At 41.9% G+C, this 19,545-nt stretch overlaps 1 protein-coding gene across 6 annotated transcripts in view; it reads right to left on the bottom strand.

Moving 5' to 3' along the window:
• Window positions 1-19,545, bottom strand: part of SLC4A10 (solute carrier family 4 member 10) — a 289,049-nt gene that overhangs the window by 153,453 nt on the left and 116,051 nt on the right. For all 6 annotated transcript variants that reach the window (XM_068245670.1, XM_068245665.1, XM_068245671.1 and 3 more), the window contains exon 2: window positions 16,551-16,632. In XM_068245670.1, the coding sequence (XP_068101771.1) occupies window positions 16,551-16,632 (82 nt within the window). The remainder of the gene's footprint in view (window positions 1-16,550; window positions 16,633-19,545) is intronic.

Genomic DNA, 19,545 nt, shown 5'->3' with positions numbered 1-19,545 from the left:
CTACAGTAGAGAAGGTATTACTGGGACATATAAAAATAAGATAAGTGTTGTTATCATATATGGGTTGCTATAAAGGGGGACACTACATGAAAGGTACTACAAATATTGGGCCACTATATATGACAGAATTATAATGTTGAGACACAAAAAAAGGAGCACTAAAATGGGAGTACTAAACGGGATACTGTTGGAATGTGTATTTAGCAACAACGGTCTATAATGTCCATATATATGCATTGCCAGATATAACTACAAGATGACACTGTTAAAGCAGCAAAGGTCTCTTATTACATCCTGTGCCAGAAGTGAAATAAATGTATTTGTATTCTTGGTGTGTAACAGCCAAGAGCCATGCGGCTGATTAATATCTGTTTCTCCTGTGTTCAACGTTGCTGCACACTAAGAATCTAGTTCATAAAAGCCTTTCTAATAGAGATACATGGAATGCAGCATCTAAGTAGAACCCCATAAATAATAGGGTAATAGTATGGCAGCTTTACACAGGGGCTAGTACAATGGAAATAATATCAGCCACCTCTTCAGAACACATCCCCTTTGAAAACCACACCCTCTAAAAGTTGAACTAATCAGTTAACTCTTATTTAGTCTAATGTTCCCCATTTTTACCATAATTTGTTTTATACTATTGAGACAGTATAAGTAAAAAACAAAAGCACACAAAACAGAAAAAATATACCTTGGTTTTAAAATCAATTTTCAAAATTACCAGTAATATAATTTACCGTATGTTCTGTGCTAAACAGGATAAACAATGCTAATGTTTATTTTAAAGCTATATTGTTTTCTTATTTTCAACTGCTAGCAAGATGAGTCACTATGGAACATCACATGATCTCCCAGAGTGCTCTGGGGTAGAAGGCTGCATGACAACATAGCCTAAGCTAAACATTATTGGCAGTGTAGGGGTAAGGTGCCTTTAATGATCAAATTTCCAAAACAAATGGATTGTCTGATCTGAATGTTGCGATCAATCAGGAAAATGATAAGCAATCCAATCAGACTAATAGAATTGATCTGAAATTTGGATTGACAGAACGATTGTAGAACAATCATTTGTCATCGATTAGTACTCGATTCAATTGATCTTCAAAATCGAGTTGATCAACCTCAATCATCTGGGAGATTGTACCATTAATGGGCACCTTTACACACCAATATGCAGAAATACCTAAGAAATAAAAAAGTGTTTCTGAGACTAAAGCTAGTATAATGAATATAAACATTGGTATATTGAATAATGTATTACTTTCTGCTATGTGTTATTAAAGTTCCTCTATAAGTTTTTCTGCTACAGCAGCTCTTCTGTGGAACAGGACCAGACGTGCATCAATAAGCCTTATGTGCCCAGGACCCTGTCGCAGTTTCACAAATCCTCTGTCTTTTCAATCTTTTAGCTAGGTACTGACCACTGCATACCAGGGACAGGGCCGGCGCTACCATAGAGGCAAAGGGGGCAATTGCCCCAGGGCCCCAGTGCTTGTAGGGGCCCCCAGTGGCTACAAGAGGAAAAACATTTTTTTCAAAAAGACCTTATAGTTTTTGAGAAAATCGATTTTAAAGTTTCAAAGGAAAAAAAATACACATTTAAAAACCCGCTGACTTTACCAGTTAATAGCAAATCCACCTTAAATGCTAAAACCCCTAAATTTGCAGGATATGTTAAGGAGATGATTGGGAATAAGAGGAAAGAATAATTTTTCAAAACGTCCTTATAGTTTTTGAGAAAATCGATTTTAAAGTTTCGAAGGAAAAACGTATACTTTTAAATGCGGTAATTGTCACCTTTAGTAGCAAACCTAACGGTAGTGTAATTTTACATATATCAAAAGAAAGAGCAAAACATTTCCTGACGGGGTTTCCAGGGGGTCCATACGCAGCCGCAGCGCTTTGGCCAGGGATCGCTATACAGCTGCAATATGGCTGTATGAAGATCCCTGGCATTTTTTCCTATTTTCCCAATTATTTTTTATGTTTAGAGTGTGGGATTTTTTTTTAATTATGTGGGGTCCCCCCTCCTGAAACTTTTTAACCCCTTGTTCCTCATGCAGGCTGGAGAAGCCAGAATGTGGAGCTCCGACCGATTGGGGCTTAACACCCTGACTATACCAGCTGCAAAAAAGGTCCCTTAATGCAGATTTTTGTTCCGGGGTATCTGTTGGGGGGCCCCCCAGGTTTATTTTGCCCTGGGGCCCCATTGTTGCTTAAACCGGCCCTGACCAGGGACAACCCACTAAAACTACCATTTGGAGATGCTCTGACTCAATCATGTCGCCTTTAAAATTTTGACCTTGTCAAAGACCAAACTGTTCACTTCCTGCTTAATACATTCTTTACTCTCCTTGAAATTTGCCATTGTAAGGAGACCATCAATGTTTTTTCATTCACCTGCCTCATGGAACGCATAATTTAGATTCTATCTTCTTTGAATTACACTGTTTATAGAAACAAACCCATGTTCTTTATATGACCTAAAGATAGGGCTGAGGAGTTGGTAGAAAAATCATCCGATTCTAACTCCTCAGTTTATGAAACCACCAACTCCAACTCCAGGTACCCAAAATTGCCCTGACTCCTTAGTCTGAAGCTAAGTACTCACCACAGAATGGATCCAGTGACGTCCCCTTGTCTATGAGCATTTGGCAATTCCTCTTCCTGCTCGTGACGTCACACGACGTTACATGACAGCAGACGACGGGCGCAAACGCAAAGTCAAGCGATTGAGGTATTTGCACAGAGTCGTCTGGTATCTTAAAGATCCGATGTGATGGTTGTTATCGGCACACGTGTTCGTATGCCTGTACCCACATCTCCAAATAGCGGAAATAACCGCTCGTCAATAAAAACATTGCCAGTTGTCGAAAAAATTGTTGGGAGAATCACGTGGTGGGGGCAGGCCTTAATACTTACCAGGGCTGTTGAGTTGCTTCAACAATCATCCGACTCCTCAGTTTATGAAACCACTGACTTTTTCCATATGGATTTTTCGCTGGGTCATGGACTATTTCACCCCTCATACATAAGCAAAGTCCAGTGCAAGCCTCTATTACTGTTAACAGGCTAACGAACTTGCTAACCTTAATGCAGTGAGGGGGTACCATTTATTCTTACCAGCTCTTATTGACTGAACACATGTTATGCAGCAAGATGTTTATACTTGGATCAAACCTTCATTTTATGGATTATTCAGCTTTGACGCTCCATTTCCATGAGAAGTCCCAATGAGCTTATACTGCTCATATCTTGGATTATATCGATATTGTACGGCTCTAGATGCTAGTAGCACCCAATCCTCTTTGATCCAGATAATTCAGAGTGCCCTTAGCGACTTTAACAATAACATATGGTGCAAGCAGTTTATAGTTTGTTTTAGTATTCATGTATGGTCTGGTGCACCAGCAGGACTCTGCATGTTTTTATTTCTATTTTATATTTTGACTGTTTTTGGAGCAGACTGGATATTATTAACAAACTGTATTCCCCAAAGACCATCTCCTCTCACTAGTGGACAACACACCATCATCAAGAGTGTAGGACCAAGCCAGCCTTTGCTCCTGGATCAGATGAACCTTATAACTTTGGAAAGTTTATTGATTTTATTGATTAAAATCAAGCATGACAGACCATGGATGAATACATCAATACTCCATAATTACACCCCCTGGTCTTTATTTATGGAGCATCAGTGTAATGTAAGCCTTTGGGGCCTAGTACACTAACCGCGTTGCGTCGTGTGGAGCGGGAAGTATCTGATTTGCTGCTGACACACTGCAAAGTCAACAGCGTGTTACCGTTAAACTTCCATGGCGAACAAATGCATGTAAGTCAGTGGGCGCTGCAGAAACTTTAAATTTAAACAGAGGAGGTGTGGTGTGCATGCACAGGATGATGCAAATAGTAATGTACTTTTTGTCCAGCAAGGAGTATGATGCCGGGCGAGAGGTGGCAAAGGGCCTGCGAGGCGGCGGCGCTATGCATATGACCCTGTCAGTGTACTCTGCCGCAGGGTCATATGAATCTATTTTTTGTCATTGCAGTGTGATGCGAGGGGGGCGCATGGGGGGTGAAATGTGTTGGATTGAAAGGGCTTGGTTACACTTGCTTTGCATGGCATGCACTCATCAATTGTAGTATATGATTTCAGTCTTCTTAACATTTAGGGAGCTCTATTTTTCTAGTGTTATAGAAATCTCTTTTTCTCTCTCTCTGATAAACATTGTACTGTAATGTACTTCCCAGAGCCATGCACTCTACGCTGCCACCCTGAGGCTTCTGATAAGGGATAATGTGACATGCATCAGGAGCCTAAGGATATCACCATGCAGTGCCTGAATGCCAGGAGGAGGCTAGAAGCAGCATGAACTCAGAAAACATAACAGCGCTCCTTGTGCTTACACTGCTCAGGAGGCAGGGAGGAGGCGCAGCCCCTTAAAAAGCGAATGCTGAAATAGGATCTATGCTATATAAGAATTGACTTCAGTCAGAGGGAATAAAGATGGAAAATGCCAGGAACCGAAATTCTCTTTATTTACTATAGAACATTCACTGAAATCAAAACATGGACAGTACAATACATCTGTTATGTAAGTAGCTCAAGTATTTATCTATGTATTGATATATGTGTTTTTTACCTGGGATAGTATGGCTATCATTGCTGCTTTAAGGCAGTGAAGTGCTTAGTGTTGAAAGATAAATGACCTCACCTAACACCTGTTAACTGGCATCAGACATCTTCACAAGAATGAGTTTCTTAGACTGCGTTTGCTCCGGGGCCTACAACAATTATATCTCAGCGACCTTTGGAGAGTTTCTTTTTGCAGCTGTTAAGACAATAATGAAAACTTGAAATTGCTATTTCATTACCGTCAGATTGAAATGGTGAAACTGACAGGTGGCATCAGCAATTTGTTTTGTTCGTTGTGACTCATTAAACTGCAACATCTCTCCAAGATGAGACTGTGTACAGATTCTTTGGAAACTGTTGAAGTAGTGCTGCAGGAACATGGGGTGCTCAGTGGGTGTGTAAAGATTGAGCTGATAGAAGAGCGTTATTTTTCATGTTCTCGTGGTAGAGCAGCTTTCACATACACAACGGGATCTGTGCTTTCCTGTTGTCGGCAGTGATGAGTGGAGCAATGGACTCACGGCCAGATTTTAGGCAAGGCCACAAAGGCCATGGCCTAGGGAAGCAGGAAAGCAAGGGGCGGCCTGTGGGCAGCAGGGTGGCAGTAGTAGTTAGCCTGCCAAACATTTGTCCTGCTACACAGAGTTTGCACAGAGAAGTGGGTGGCAACTAACAGCCAGATCTGGCACTCAGGGGATGAAGGGGCAGCGAACGGGCACTTACAGTGATCTCTGAGCTGCCTGTCACTCACCAAATGTGCCGCTCGCCAAGAAGCTTACAGTCTAATCCCTGCCATCTCAGAGGCGCTTATAGAGTAATCCCTGCCATCACTTCACTAAGGGCTTGTTCACACTATCAGCGCTTTTTAGTTTTTAAAAAGCGCTGGCGCTTGAGCAATGTTTCTTAATGTGAGTATTCTCAGCATATAAGGAGAATCAGGACATAGATGGATAGATACATATAATAGGCATGTACTTTTAAGATGAAGAGGATATTTGCAAAGCCAAAGAGAGAACTTGAACTATTCTTGGTTATAATGTGACTGTTTTGATGGTTTATTTTTTGTTTATGTGTTTTTGTGTTTACATTTGATCTTTACGCTATTTATACTCTGGCTAAGTAGGATGTAATAGGTTGTTTGATCACCAGAGTATAAGTGACACTGCTTATGTCCATATTTTGGCCTATTATGGTTTGCTTGTATTTTGTCCTTAATTGGACTAGTGAGCTTGGAGTGTACTTGTTGTTACTTGTTACTTTGTGTTTAAAATCAATAAAACTTCTCAGTGGAAAAAAAAAATGTGAGTATTCTCAAATGAATGATGAGCTTTATTTTCAATCGCAAATGCGGCTCCTGCACCATTTCCTAAGCTTTTTAAAATATAAAATACATGGGCCTCGATTCACTAAAGGGTGCTAAGTATTAACTCGCCAGTGAAAAGGCACTTAGGACGTGAAAATGGCAGCTTCACGCGCTAATAGGCGCGTAAGCGCCTGCGCATGTAAAGGTTAGCGCTGCACGCGAAACGTTGCATAGGTGCACGTGAAACGTTGCACAGCTTGTGCGCAAAATAGCCTGAAAAGCTATTTTACACGTGAACGGTGCGACGTTTCACGTGCACCGGTGCAACGTTTATTGCGCACCAACTTAACGCACGATCAGTAACAGCTTTGGACGTGCAAACTACTTAGCACCCTAGTTTGCTAACTGTGTTAGCACACTTTTGTGATTCAAGCCCATTGTATCTATTAAAGGGAATGTCCAAGAAAAATTAAAAAATGAGTTTCACTTACCTGGGGCTTCTACCAGCCCCATGCAGCCATCCTGTGCCCTCGTAGTCACTCACTGCTGCTCCAGTCCCCGGCTGGCAGCATGCCGGGGACGCATTGCGTACATTTTTACGCATTCCCGCCAGTGCAGGAACACTAACACATACATTTTTACGCGTTACTGGTTTAATGCGTACATTTTTACGCATTAAACCAGTAGTGCGTAAAAATGTATGTGTTCATGCTCCTGCACTAGCGGGAATGCGTAAAAATGTACGTAATGCGTCCCGCCGACCTCCGAGGTCGGCATGCTGCCAGCGGGGGACTGGAGCAGCAGTGAGTGACTACGAGGGCACAGGATGGCTGCATGGGGCTGGGAGAAGCCCCAGGTAAGTGAAACTCATTTTTTTATTTTGCTTGAACATTCCCTTTAAGTTCCAGGTCAAAGAGTTCACTTCCTGATTGTCGTCTGGAAGAAACAAAAAAATCGCTTAACAAAAGCGCTTAGAAAATTGCAAATCACTCTGAATAGTGCAAGGAAAAGCGCTTACAAAAGTGGCCAGAAAAGCGCTCAGCGCTTGCGATTTCTAATGTGAACCAAGCCTAACTGTCCTCAGAGGAGACTACAGTCTAATCCCTGCCATGTTGGATGGGGGGGGGGGGGGGGTAGGTTGCTGTAGGTCCAGTGGCAGCTGGTGATAGTGGGGGTAACCTTGGGGGTAAAAAGTACAAATCCGGCCCTGAGTGTACTGCATGTGTCTCGAGCTCTGGGTGACTTCTCTGACAGTGGTTTGGCCAGAGGTTGGCTAAGGGGATTACACCACTATACTAACAAGGAAGAAGAAACAAAAATCAGTGACTGTAAAAGTCAGCCTTTTTCATGAGGATGTTTTTTTCTATATAAATTCTATAGTGGCTGCACAAGTGGCCACTTTCTTTGCGATGCATTACCCTTTTTGCACGCAGGGTAAGGCAACAGCAATAAAAGTCTATGGGGCCCAGTACACTAACCACGTCTGATGCGCCGCAAAGTCAACTGCGAGTTACCGTCGGACTTCTGCGATGACCGAATGCATGTAAGGCAATGGGTGACACAGAAACATTAAATATGTTGGCGACAGTGGTGCACATGTGCAGAACCATGCAAATATGGCAGGGAAGCTGGAAATCCCGGTAATGTACTTCCTGTCCAGCAGGAAGTACCTCACAGGGTGAGGGGAGGCAAAGGACTTGTAGGGGGGCATGCGAGGGGCGCGGTGCTATGCATATGACCCTGGCGCACTCTGCCGCAGGGTCATATGAATCTACTTTTTTGGCATTGCGGTATGCCAAAAAGCATCACACCGCAACAATCTGTCCAGGTGTAAAACTGGCCTTAAAGAGAACCCGAGGTGGGGTTTTACAAATCCTAATTACACACAGAGGCTGAGTCTGCATTTAATCACCTGCCTCTGTTGCTATATTATATCCCCCCAGGCCCCCCTACGCTCTGCTGGCCCCCAAAGTAAACCACCGTGCTAGTGACACACAGCGTGTCGCCAGCAGGCTGTTTACATGTACACTGTCACTCTCCGCTGCTCCTCCGCCTTCTCTATGTCGCCGCTCGCCACCCGCATCCCTCCCCTCCCTGATTTATTGCTAACACTTAGCGCCGGTGTGAAAAGCCCTTTTTGGCCGCTAGTGTGCGCAAACCTACTTTGCGCGCGGCCTCGTGTACTGCAAGTGCGCCGATATTAAAGCGCGGCGCAACGATAACGTTGCACCCACTGGCCCTTTAAAGTCGCACCCGATGCGACGAAAATGACGCATCGGGTGCCCCCTAAGTGGCGCATCATAGCACTGCTTAACGGGCACCCAATGCGTCATTTTCGTTGCATCGGGTGCAAATTTTGAGGGCCAGAAATGCGCACTATTATCAGCGCTGCGCGCGCAGTGAGCGGAGTTATTTCAACTGTGTGGGCGCAAACCACCTAACGCCGTGGTTTGCGCACACTAACACTTAGGGCACACTAACTGGCTTAGAGCCGGTTAGTGAATCAAGCCCATAGATGGTCAACTTTTTGTGAAACAGAAGGCTTCCACATCTAAAAATTGGATTTTATAAATAGAGAAGAAGAAAGTTGTGGGAATGCGAATTTAGCAACAACAGTCCGTTATTTGTATATCTATGCATTACTAGCTATAGCCACAGGGGGGTAGTGTATTCTAGTCACAAAGGTCTTACTACATTCTGTGTCTATAAATGAAGCTGTGGATAGACTTGTTTGTTATTCTTGGTGTGTAACTTCCAAGAGAGCCATTAGCCATGAACCATCGATTTTAGAGTTTGTCCTATGCCTTGACAAAGGAGACCCCTAGTGGCCCCAAAATGATCATCGGATAACGCAGTCAGATGGTATGTTGTGTGTGTAATGGAGCAATAAATCTGTGAGTTCCTGCAAACTGTCTGAGTGTGGACCCTTTTTTGGAATACTGTATTGGATGGCTACTGGGTCCAGCACCTATGACATTCCTGCATAAGGTATACGATTTTCTTGGATTGCTGTGCATTAAGATGCTAGATTCTAATAGCCTTTCTGATATAGGTTATCCTGGAAAGGCTGCCATTGCTTTGCTTGCATCATTGTGCTGTTCAGAATGCTAAAAGGGCGGGGCATAGACCTTATTCTCGCGCAGGTGCAGTATGGCCGAGCTTGTGTCTGAAGAGGAGCGTGGTCACAATGTGATTACCGACAAGCCCTCGGTGGTAATCCCTGGGGGGGGGGGGGGGTGGTCCAACCTCTAGTACACTTTAAATGAAAAATTGATCTCTTGGGACAACAAGTTTGGTAAAATTAGTTATCATTGTTGTGCTTTACAGTAAACAGAATTCCACAATTATTTGTAAAAAAAATTGCTCCAAAGCATTCTGGTCACAATCCAAGATTAACAGACAATCATATGTGTGTTTCCTCCATGACTTTGAGGTAAACACTGCACTTGCACCTCTCTCCTGGCCATAAATAAACCTGCCTGCTCACAGTAGAAGGACAAGGAGCATATGGAAGGCTGGGTAATGTCTGCTCCCTTAGACAGACATATGCTAGAAAGGAGTTACAGTTATTGCGTGCCAATTGTCCTGAATAAAAATATACAACAGCATATGCTTCAATTATTACTCAGTTATTACATGTAAATAGAGCAGCTGATAGTGGAAGGACCTGCAAATCTGTTACCCTTCGTAGATATCTTTTTTTCTTACTTTTTTAATGATTATTGTTAAAGTGAACCTGAAGAAAAAAAAAAGTGCCCCTAGGGCCTCCCTACCTGTTGTGAGTGGGCGATATGAGTGGGTTAAAATTCACCTAATTTCCACTTCTAGCTTCGGGTCTCCATGGTCAAAGGGCATCATGTGACACACCGTCAGGACGTGCCAGCATGTAACATGGATACGGTTCGCGGGCTGTAGTTTGCCAAGTGCTGCCCTAGGGGGTGCTTACCTCAGGAGTGGGAATTCTCTGGATTCTAAAGAGGCTTCCCTTGTCCTCAGCAGAGGGCACTGGCCGTCTGCGCAGTTGAGAGGACCCAATTGGGCGTGGCTATTTCCGCTGTGGGGACAGTTATAGGTGAGTATCTGGGTTTTTTTTTTACTTCAGGCTTGCTTTACAGCAAAGCTATAGCTACCTGGCACATTGTCTGAGTAAAGCATCTTCTATGGAACCAGTATCAGCCGGGCTCCAGCATAGGTGAGTATCTGTTTTGTTTTTTCATTTTTTCATTTCAAATTTGCTTTAAAGAGTCACTGAAGCGAAAAAAAAATTATGATATTATGATTTGTATGTGAAGTACAGCTAAGAAATAAAACATTAAGATCAGATACGTCAGTCTAATTGTTTCCAGTACAGGAAGAGTTAAGAAACTCTAGTTGTTATCTCTATGCAAAAAAGCAATTAAGCTCTGGAGAGGGCTGTTATCTGACTTTTATTATCTCAAGTGTTATTGAACTCTTTACTGTTTCTCTGCCAGAGGAGAGGTCATTAGTTCACAGACTGCTCTGAAAGAATCATTTTGAATGCTGAGTGTTGTGTAATCTGCACATATTATAGAATGATGCAATGTTAGAAAAAACACTATATACCTGAAAATAAAAATATGAGAATATTTTCTTTGCTGCTGAACTTCTAGTAATTATTCATAGTACACAACCAATTCATTAAATCATATTTCTTTTTCGCTTCAGTGTCTCTTTAAGCGGTTTGTTACTATGAAGCACAAAATATTTGCTCCAGTCTCAGGTCTCTTGCAGGGCTGAGTTTGTTGTTGAATAGACTCAAGGGTCTTCCCTTTAAAAAGCTGTTACATTGCATAAATTGTGTTTAAATGACATGCCAAGGTAATTAATAACACTGCTGTTTTCTTTTGATGTACACCTAACACCATGTCCCATAATGCCTCACTGCAGTTTGGGCAGAAGATAAATAGCTTGAAAACCACGACCATCTGTCAGCACATGTCCTAGTTTTCCTATAGCTGCAAAATCTCCTCGGCTTACGTTTTTTCCTATGATACTCCCTGTAAAAGCCAAGGCTTCAGCCAGCCATGCTAAAGCAGCAGTAACTGCTCATTATCCCAATTCAGTAATGTAAGGCGAGTGTTAGAACGCAGAATAATTTATACAGATCAGCTGAGATGAGGGATGAAATGGATGTCGTGACCACTTTATATTTTATGGTTTGTAAGCTTCTAGAAAAAAAAAATACTTAAATACATTTTATCTCCCAAAATATGAGGCAAACCTCTATCTATAATAATAATTTTTGAGGTGCACGCTGCGTGTATGAATGTCCTTCCGTCCAGCACACGTCCCCTCCCGCTCTGATTGGCTGCTGCACGGTCCCTATCCACCCTGCACACGCCCCCTCCTGCCCTGCCCTGACTGGCTGCAGCACTGATTTGCTGGTGCTTGCAAGGTATGATGAGATGACGCTCCACTCCTGCACAGCACAATGCGCCCCACCAGCTAGCAACCCGAATCTAGAACTAGGCAATATTGCAGGGATCCCCAAAGCAGTAAATTTGGACTTAGCATCAGAGAATTGGGTACTGGCCCATTTTGTAATTCGACATAAAATTTTTGTTCAAATTTCTCCCCAATGTTCACCTAGCCCTAACTAAATTCTTTAACATGTTGTCCTTCACGATACTCAACCTTAAAGTAGATGTGAACTCTTGCACAGGATACAATACAAAACATAAAAGAAATGCACCCTGTATGTATTTAAAGAGTTTAGCCTGTGTAATTCCCCCTCATTTGTGTCTAATCACTAGTTGTAATTTGATCTCCCCCTGTGTCACATGACTGCCTATGGATGATAAGCAGATAAGCCCATTTAAAAGTAAAGCCTGTAAACAATATGTCTGCTTCCATGAATCAAAAAGTAGAAACTGTGCAGATTTATTTTAGTATTTTGTTTTTAAAGGTTATTATGCTGTTGTCTTTTAGAGCAGAGAAGAAGTTCTGAGTTCAGGTCCACTTTAAGGGGAACCTGAAATGAGAAAGATATGGAGGCTGCCATATGTATTTCCTTTAAAACAATACCTTCCAGTTTGCCTGGTTGTCCTGCAGATCTTCTGCCTCTAATATTTTTAGCCATAGACCCTGAAGCTAAATGTTCCTTATATAAGCAGCTCTGCATTGTTGTGTCACTCTCCGTCACTGTTGGACTAGTTTACTTTCAAATAAGGGGTGTTTCTAATTTTTAGGCCACTCAGTGTACATGGCATATTGTTTTCAGAAGATCTGAGAAGAGTGATGATATTATGCTGGAAGATTATGCTAGTAAATCATAGTCACTAAGCAGTCATACTAAGCAGAAAACACAGCATCTAGGTCTTATGAGGTGAAATGAATGATCATCTGTACAACTAAGATGTGAGGTGTTTCTAAAAAAAAAACAGGACCGAGTTTCATTGTTTACAAACAATGCCAAATGTGAAGTGGGGACCAGAACCTTGGAGTATTCTCCACTACCCCCACAACTGCCATCTTCATGCACATTCTGGTCAGCTGACAGTTGCCATGTCAACCAGATACTGTTCAGCTTTATTGCTACACAAACGTCATCTCACAAAATAGAACAGCGTTTCAACTTGAACTTTCTGGTTAAAAATTACAAGACTGCTGCAGAAAGTTATTATTTAAAAAAAAAAAAAAACGTCATCCTTTTAAAGAGAACGAGGTTCTAACAATGAAATCCCCATACAGAGGCTGGGTCTGCTAATAGAGCCCAGCCTCTGTTGCTATTTAGATTCCCCCTAACTTCTCCCTGTGCTCAGCGAGACCCCATAATTCACAGCCACGCTGTGGGGCTGTGTTTATTTTTGTAACATCAGTCTCCGCTCTCCCCCACCTCCTGCAGAGCTCCGGTCCCCGCCCGCGCCCCTTCCCTCCAATCAGCGTGGAGGGAAGGGACGTGGGCGGGGACCGGAGTGATGCAGGAGGCGGGGGAAAGCGGAGACTGGCATTACAAAGGTAAACTTGACACGCTCAGTGTCGGCAGCGCGGCTGTGAATTATGGAGTCTCGCTGAGCGCAGGGGGAAGTTAGGGAGCAATCTAAATAGCAACAGAGGCTGGGCTCTATAAGCAGACCCAGCCTCTGTATGGGGATTTCATTGTTAGAACCTCGCCTCAGGTTATCTTTAAAGCAGGGGCAGCCATATATATAAGTAGATAAATACTTGTTCTAGTTACATAACATATGCATTGTACTGTCCACATTTTGATTTCAGTAAATTTTACATAGTAAAATAAAGGGTTCCAAGCATTTTCCATCTTTACTGCCTCTGACTGAAATACATCCTGATGTCATTTCTACCCTTACTCTTTTTTAATCTTGCCTGGAATGGTGTATACTTTGCCAGCCCTTCTCCCCACTGAACTTTGTACTAAAAACTGCACTGTAATATCTAGCTTGCTTTGTAACACACATGAGAGTGCAGCATAGATGGTATTTCAACAACTTCTGCAGAGGGTTGAGGTGTATTTCCCTTCTCAGGCTCCTGTCACACTGAAATGCACTCAGCCAACCAGTGAGGAGCAGGAATGTGGGAGGGAAGATAACTGTACCAGAATAGAGCCAGGCTGAGCCAAGATTAATTACAGCAGAAACATTTATGATTATATTGGATTACGTGCAATGCAGGGTCAGAATGTAAACTACATAATTAACACAGAGCAGTGGGTACATGGAATTTGATTATATGGCTGACAATCTTGTTTTAAAGACGAATTTTAAAAACATAGAGTATTATGTGGTAAATTATTCAGGATACCCACTTTCATGTTAAAAAATCCTGTTTTCAGCATCAGAAACACTTGCTATAGCTATATGCTGCGCTATTGGTATGTAGCCACACCAGTTCCCACTGAGGCTAAGCTTAGGCCCGAGTATTCTAGTAGACCATAGATCTTGTCTAGTGGCTTTAGAACTCTCAGTAAACAAACATTCTGCAGAGATCACCTGACAGCGCTAAAGCTGTCGCCGCTACATTTCAGGACGTAAATCAGGGATAGGAAAAATGTTACACTGTGCAAATACTATAAAACAATAGCCAACTGTATTCATTATGTTATTTTGACTTCAGTTCCTCTTTAACTTCATATAGCACAGACTTTATTTCAGCTGTGAGATGTACGTAGACAAAACAGCACCACCTGCATATCCCCAAGATGGTTCTCCAGGTCTTAATCTTGGCAACATTAAAGCCTCATAAACACACTAAAGAAAATGCAGTTGAGTTGATCAATAAAACCTCATAAACACACTAAAGAAAACTGAGTCTAAATCAGTGGCACAACTACAATTCATTGGACCCCCGAACTAACCTTTGATGGGGCCCCCAATGTTCACACCCCGTCCCTTGTCTCCCCTTGGTGTCCCTTACAACCTGGGGACCAATTCTCACAAGGGTCATAGAACAAGTGTGGTCATCATGATCTTCACATCCATAACAAGTGTAGCCACAAAAACACCTGATCTGAAGTATAGTCCCGTGTAGATTCAGGGGAAGGGAAGGTTAGTAGTTGGAGCCCCAACAGCTCTGGGCCCCCCTGCGATCGTAGGTGCTGCTCCTCTTTAGTTACGCTCCTGGTTGAGATGATCAATTTTGGTCTGAAACTGGTTGCATCATCGATCACCGATTTTGATATATAGCCACTAGCATAGCTCCCAACTGTTCCTCTTTCGGAGGGACAGTCCCTCTTTGGGAGCCCTGTCCCTCTGTCCCTCTTTCCTCCTCATTTGTCCCCCTTTCAGGACTTTGTCCCTTTTTCTATGTAAATATATATATATATATTTCTCTGCTAAAAAAAAGTGTTTGATTGGCTCTAAACGTTATTCCCATCCTTTAAATTGATATATTTCTGATTTTCTATGAATATGAAGGAAAATGAACCAGGATAGAGAGGACCAGTGTCGTTTGAGTTATAAAACAACATATTTTTCTTATAAAATCTTTATGGTATTTTATGACTGGGGTGTGTCGAGGGCGTGATCATGGGTGTGGCAGGGGTGTGGCTTAAGTGTCCCTCTTTCTCATATCAAAAAGTTGGGAAGTATGCACTAGGGATGATCACAGATATGCAAATTGTTCTGAGTTGATGCAAATTTGTATGCAAATATATGCAGCTTGAAAATGGACCAATCAGGTTTAAATTGATTGTCAGTTTTCAAACTGCATATATTTGCATACAAATTTGCATAATTTTGAAAAAAATTGCATCTCATTGATCATCCCTAATAGCCACCTTTACTCCCACATACACCATTTGTTCTGTCTCTCCTTCCCATGCCCCCCCCCCACCCCAAGCATCAATATGACTGGAGACGTGCACTGCTCTGTAGGTGCGGAATACATAGAAAATAACCTGAAATTACATTTTCATACACACTCTCCATCATACAGCGAGTTCTGTACCATTGCATAATCCACAGCTCTCTCTTACTCACAGGCCATTTGCATATGACATTTCAGGCTCATTGTGCCTGTCAGTGTAGATCGCAGCGTTGGGGAGGCCGTTTGTATAAACGCTGACAGGCTCATTGTCTCTGCATCTTTACAGTATGGAGGTGTCAGCTATAATATGTCACACATGCAATTTACACTAATGGCACCGGGCAATAATAAAAGTATGCATGAAAGGGGATTTCATAGAAACAGAAAATGGAAATGGCAATCAAGCTGATTCGCTGATAGCAACATAATAAGTGCCTATTTAAAGTATAAGTTTGCTTTTTAAAAGCACCCTTCAAAGATAGTTTTTAAGGGTACCTCTTTATCAATATTACAAATACTTTGCAGTTATACTGTTTACATACAGCTCATTTTATCTGCCAACCAATGTTGACGTCTTTCCGCCATTGCATTAGGTAAGGGTACTGGTATTTGGACGCACACATAGCAAATGGGCAGGGGTGTAACTAAGATCCACCGGGGCCACCTGCAGAAATTCTGACGGGCCCCCCATCAGACCTTAACCACCACCTGCCACCAACCCCTGCAGAAAAAAATAAAACCTTTTTCAAGTGCCGCCATAGGCACCCATTTGCATAGCGGTGTTGAGGAGTAATTTTGGCACCTGCGCAATTTATTGAGCACTGCAGATGCCCAGATTTCCCCTCAATACCGCTATTTCAACGGGTGCCTATGGTGCCCACCAAACTTATACCGCTAGCTGGGGCCCAAATTTCCTGCTACTGATCACAAGGGCTATCACAAGCGCCCCTTGCAAGCAATCTGTGTCTGGCTCTAGCTCATACATGCCAAATTCCCGCCCGCGGGCAAAGGCCTCTAGGCACCAGGGAACTGTATAGGGGAAGGAGGAACACTAGACACCAGGTAACTGTATAGGTGTTGGAGGGGGTCCGTTAGACACCTGGGAACTTAATAAGGAAGGAAGATGGCCAGTAGATATTGTGGTTGGCGAGCGACTAGGTCCCAGTGTACAATTTTGGCCCACTTTGTGCTTCAGTTTGACACCTCTGCTCTAGCTGCTTATACACTGCTATAGGCCTGTAAAAAGCATTATTGCATTTACAGATTTTAGAAGGTATCCTCATTGATGCCTCTGAAGTAGAAAACTTAAACCTGAGCACTTACCCTCCAAATCTTCTTTTTCAAACTGTGTATTGGTAAGAGATCGTGTTCCTCCTCTGTCGAGTACTGCTTCTTCATCATTTCTCTGCAGAGATAAAAGAAAACCACAGCTTAAGCACACTAGTCTTGAAATAATGGCCACACAGAGGTCACATACTGTATATAACCCCCTGTTATGATGTAAAACTGACAAACTTTAATGGCAAACTCTGTGATACCAATTAGAGTGCAGTCAATAGAACCATTACTGCAGAGGGAAACTGTCTAACAAAGCAAAGTGATGAATGAGAAAACTTTTCAAGTTAGGTCTTGATTTCACGTGATTTCACCTCTTTAGGCTGCTATAGTCACAGGGATGTGACTATCACATCTGTCCTGTCAGCCATGTGCTGCCCACTATTGCCTGCATGTGTGGGCTCCTGATGGCCTCTAAGTAGGAAGGATTGGTTGGCGGAAGGGGATATATGTGTCCCCTGACCCAATCCTTGCCTTCTTAGTAAGAAAGATCACTGTTACAGCCAGTAACAGTGATCATTCTCAAAATTGCATACATGACTTCCTGTAAAGATCGTAAGCTCAGCAGTGCTTTGTCAAAGGGATCATGTGATCTCTTGACCCCTGTGGCTGCAGTGATTGGCAAATTGACCCATCAGTGTTCTTCCAGTCCCTTGATAATCACTGCTACTTTTTTCACAACAGGCGACTTTCACAATATCGTTTAACATTGTTTAATGGAAATTAGTTAAACAATGTTTGACTATCATGACAGACCACTGAGTGATCGATCACCCAGATACCCCATTGCCCACCATGATAACTGTACCATGATCAACGATTGTGTTAAAGGACAACTGTACTGAGAAGAATATGGAGAAGGCCATATTTATTTTCTCTTAAGCAATACCAGTTGCCTGGCAGCCCTGTTGGTCTAATTGGTTGCAGTGGTGTCTGCATCACACCAGAAACAAGCATGCAGCTAATCTTGTCAGATCTGACAATGTCAGAAACACCTGATCTGCTGCATGCTTGTTCAGGGTCTATGGATAAAAGTATTAGAGGCAGATGATCAGCAGGATAGCCAGGCAACTGGTATTGCTTATAAGGAAATACATATGGCAGCCTCTATATCCCTTTTGCTACAGTTGTCCTTTAATGATAGTTAGTGCCGCCATTACCAAGGTTGTGATCATAGATCGGAGCACCACCGCTGGTCACCGCTGATCCCCGATCTATCTCCACGCAAGTACTTATCTTATACTTGATTAATGACTGTTACAGCTAGTAACAGTAATAATTTATAAAAAAAAACAAGTAACAATTTTAGGTAAATAGTAAGGTATTGTTGAAATATGTGTGCAGTTTGGCGCAGTGTGAAATCGCTCGTAATGCTTTGGCAACGACAATGTTTGTTTGTTTTTTCAGCAGCGATTTGTGCGTGTAACAAAAAATGATTCCCGCCACATAAAATTGCTACGAACATATGATTCCCATAGACTGATAACAGGTGCTGGCTGTCTATGGTGGATGATGCTTGCACACAAAAAAAAAATCTGCACAGGATGTAAAAAATTGTCAGTGGAAAAATGACTGTGTTTTCCACGGACACAAGTGTAGCCTCTCACTAACTGTGCCTCTCTCACATAAGTTCTGTCTTACCTCTCATCTGAGTTCTGTGGTGACAGGAGTAGCTGTGAAGGGTAATGTAAATGTGGGTGCAGTGCGTGCTGGTAAGTTTGAATGCCGCCATAGGTACCCATGTAAAGCGCCACTAATATCAGCTATAACAGTAAATTTGGGCGCCAGAGTCGCCCAATAAAACAACAGGGGATGAACTGTCTACTATAGAAACTGTGGCTATAAATATAGCAGAATTAATGGCATGCTAGATGCCCAACTAGCCATCAACTGAGAGATTAGTGGTATTATTTAAGTGTGAAAAGTTGCAGAACAGATTTTAGGGTGTTTTAGGGTTGAGGCTTAAGTCTTTTGAATTCTTTTTGGTGACAAACTGAATCAAAAGCAATGAAATGTTTATTTTTATATATGCTGTACCAAAATAAAAAGCTTGTAAAAAGAAAACAGTGACAGAATTTAAAATAGAAAACATACATTGTTACCTTAGGGACTTAAATATGTATGCCTTAAGGGTATATTTATTTATTAGTATTAATAGTAATTTATTATGTATCTGTTATTTTTGCAAATAAGGACTTGCAATTATTGATAGGGTATAATGAGAAAACGCAATATAGAAAAAATATACCTTTATTCTCAAATAGTATATTATCCCCATACATTGAACTAGGGACATAATTTAAATGTTGAGATAACCAGGATAAATGGCCAAGAAAATTATTGGGTTTTATCTACCATAGTTTATTTTAAAACTATAGTGGATGGAAATTGAGAAATAGTGTATTTTTCCATTTAAAATTCATAGAGAATAAATAATTACTGAAAAACATATCACCCCCAAAAAACCTAATTTGTAGTGAAAGATAAAGATAATTTAGGTGTGATAAGTAGTGTTAAAGTTATTGGCAAATGAATAGGAGAAGTGCTGAAATATGAAAATTGCTTGCGACCATAAGGTGAAAACAACCTGTGGGTGAAGTGGTTAATGATCATCTTCTGATCATTTACTTTTATTATGATCGTTTTGTCTAACCAATGTGCCAGGTTTGCAAAGCCAATTTGCAAAATTCTCGCCAACTGATCGAAAGTTTACAAAAGTTTACTCACTGAGTTAATAAATTGTTTGAGGATAATTTGGTTTGAGGTGACATGTGTAAGAACTGTATGATGAGCTGGTAAAGATGGAGAGAGGAAGTTTCAGTAAGGCTGTGTGTGGGGTCCTCCAATCAATGGAAGTTGTGAAACACTCGCCTACATGACTGGAAACATGCATATACACACACACACAGCTTGATGGCAGAGTTCCTCCCTAACTTGCTTAAAGTGTAAACTGAATTCTCTGTTGATTTAATCCAAGAAGATA

The sequence above is a fragment of the Hyperolius riggenbachi genome, chromosome 7, assembly GCF_040937935.1.
Source record: "Hyperolius riggenbachi isolate aHypRig1 chromosome 7, aHypRig1.pri, whole genome shotgun sequence".
NCBI classification, from domain to species: Eukaryota; Metazoa; Chordata; class Amphibia; order Anura; family Hyperoliidae; genus Hyperolius; species Hyperolius riggenbachi.
The sequence above is the reverse complement of the archived record's forward strand: the minus strand, read 5'-3'. Positions and strand labels throughout refer to the sequence as shown.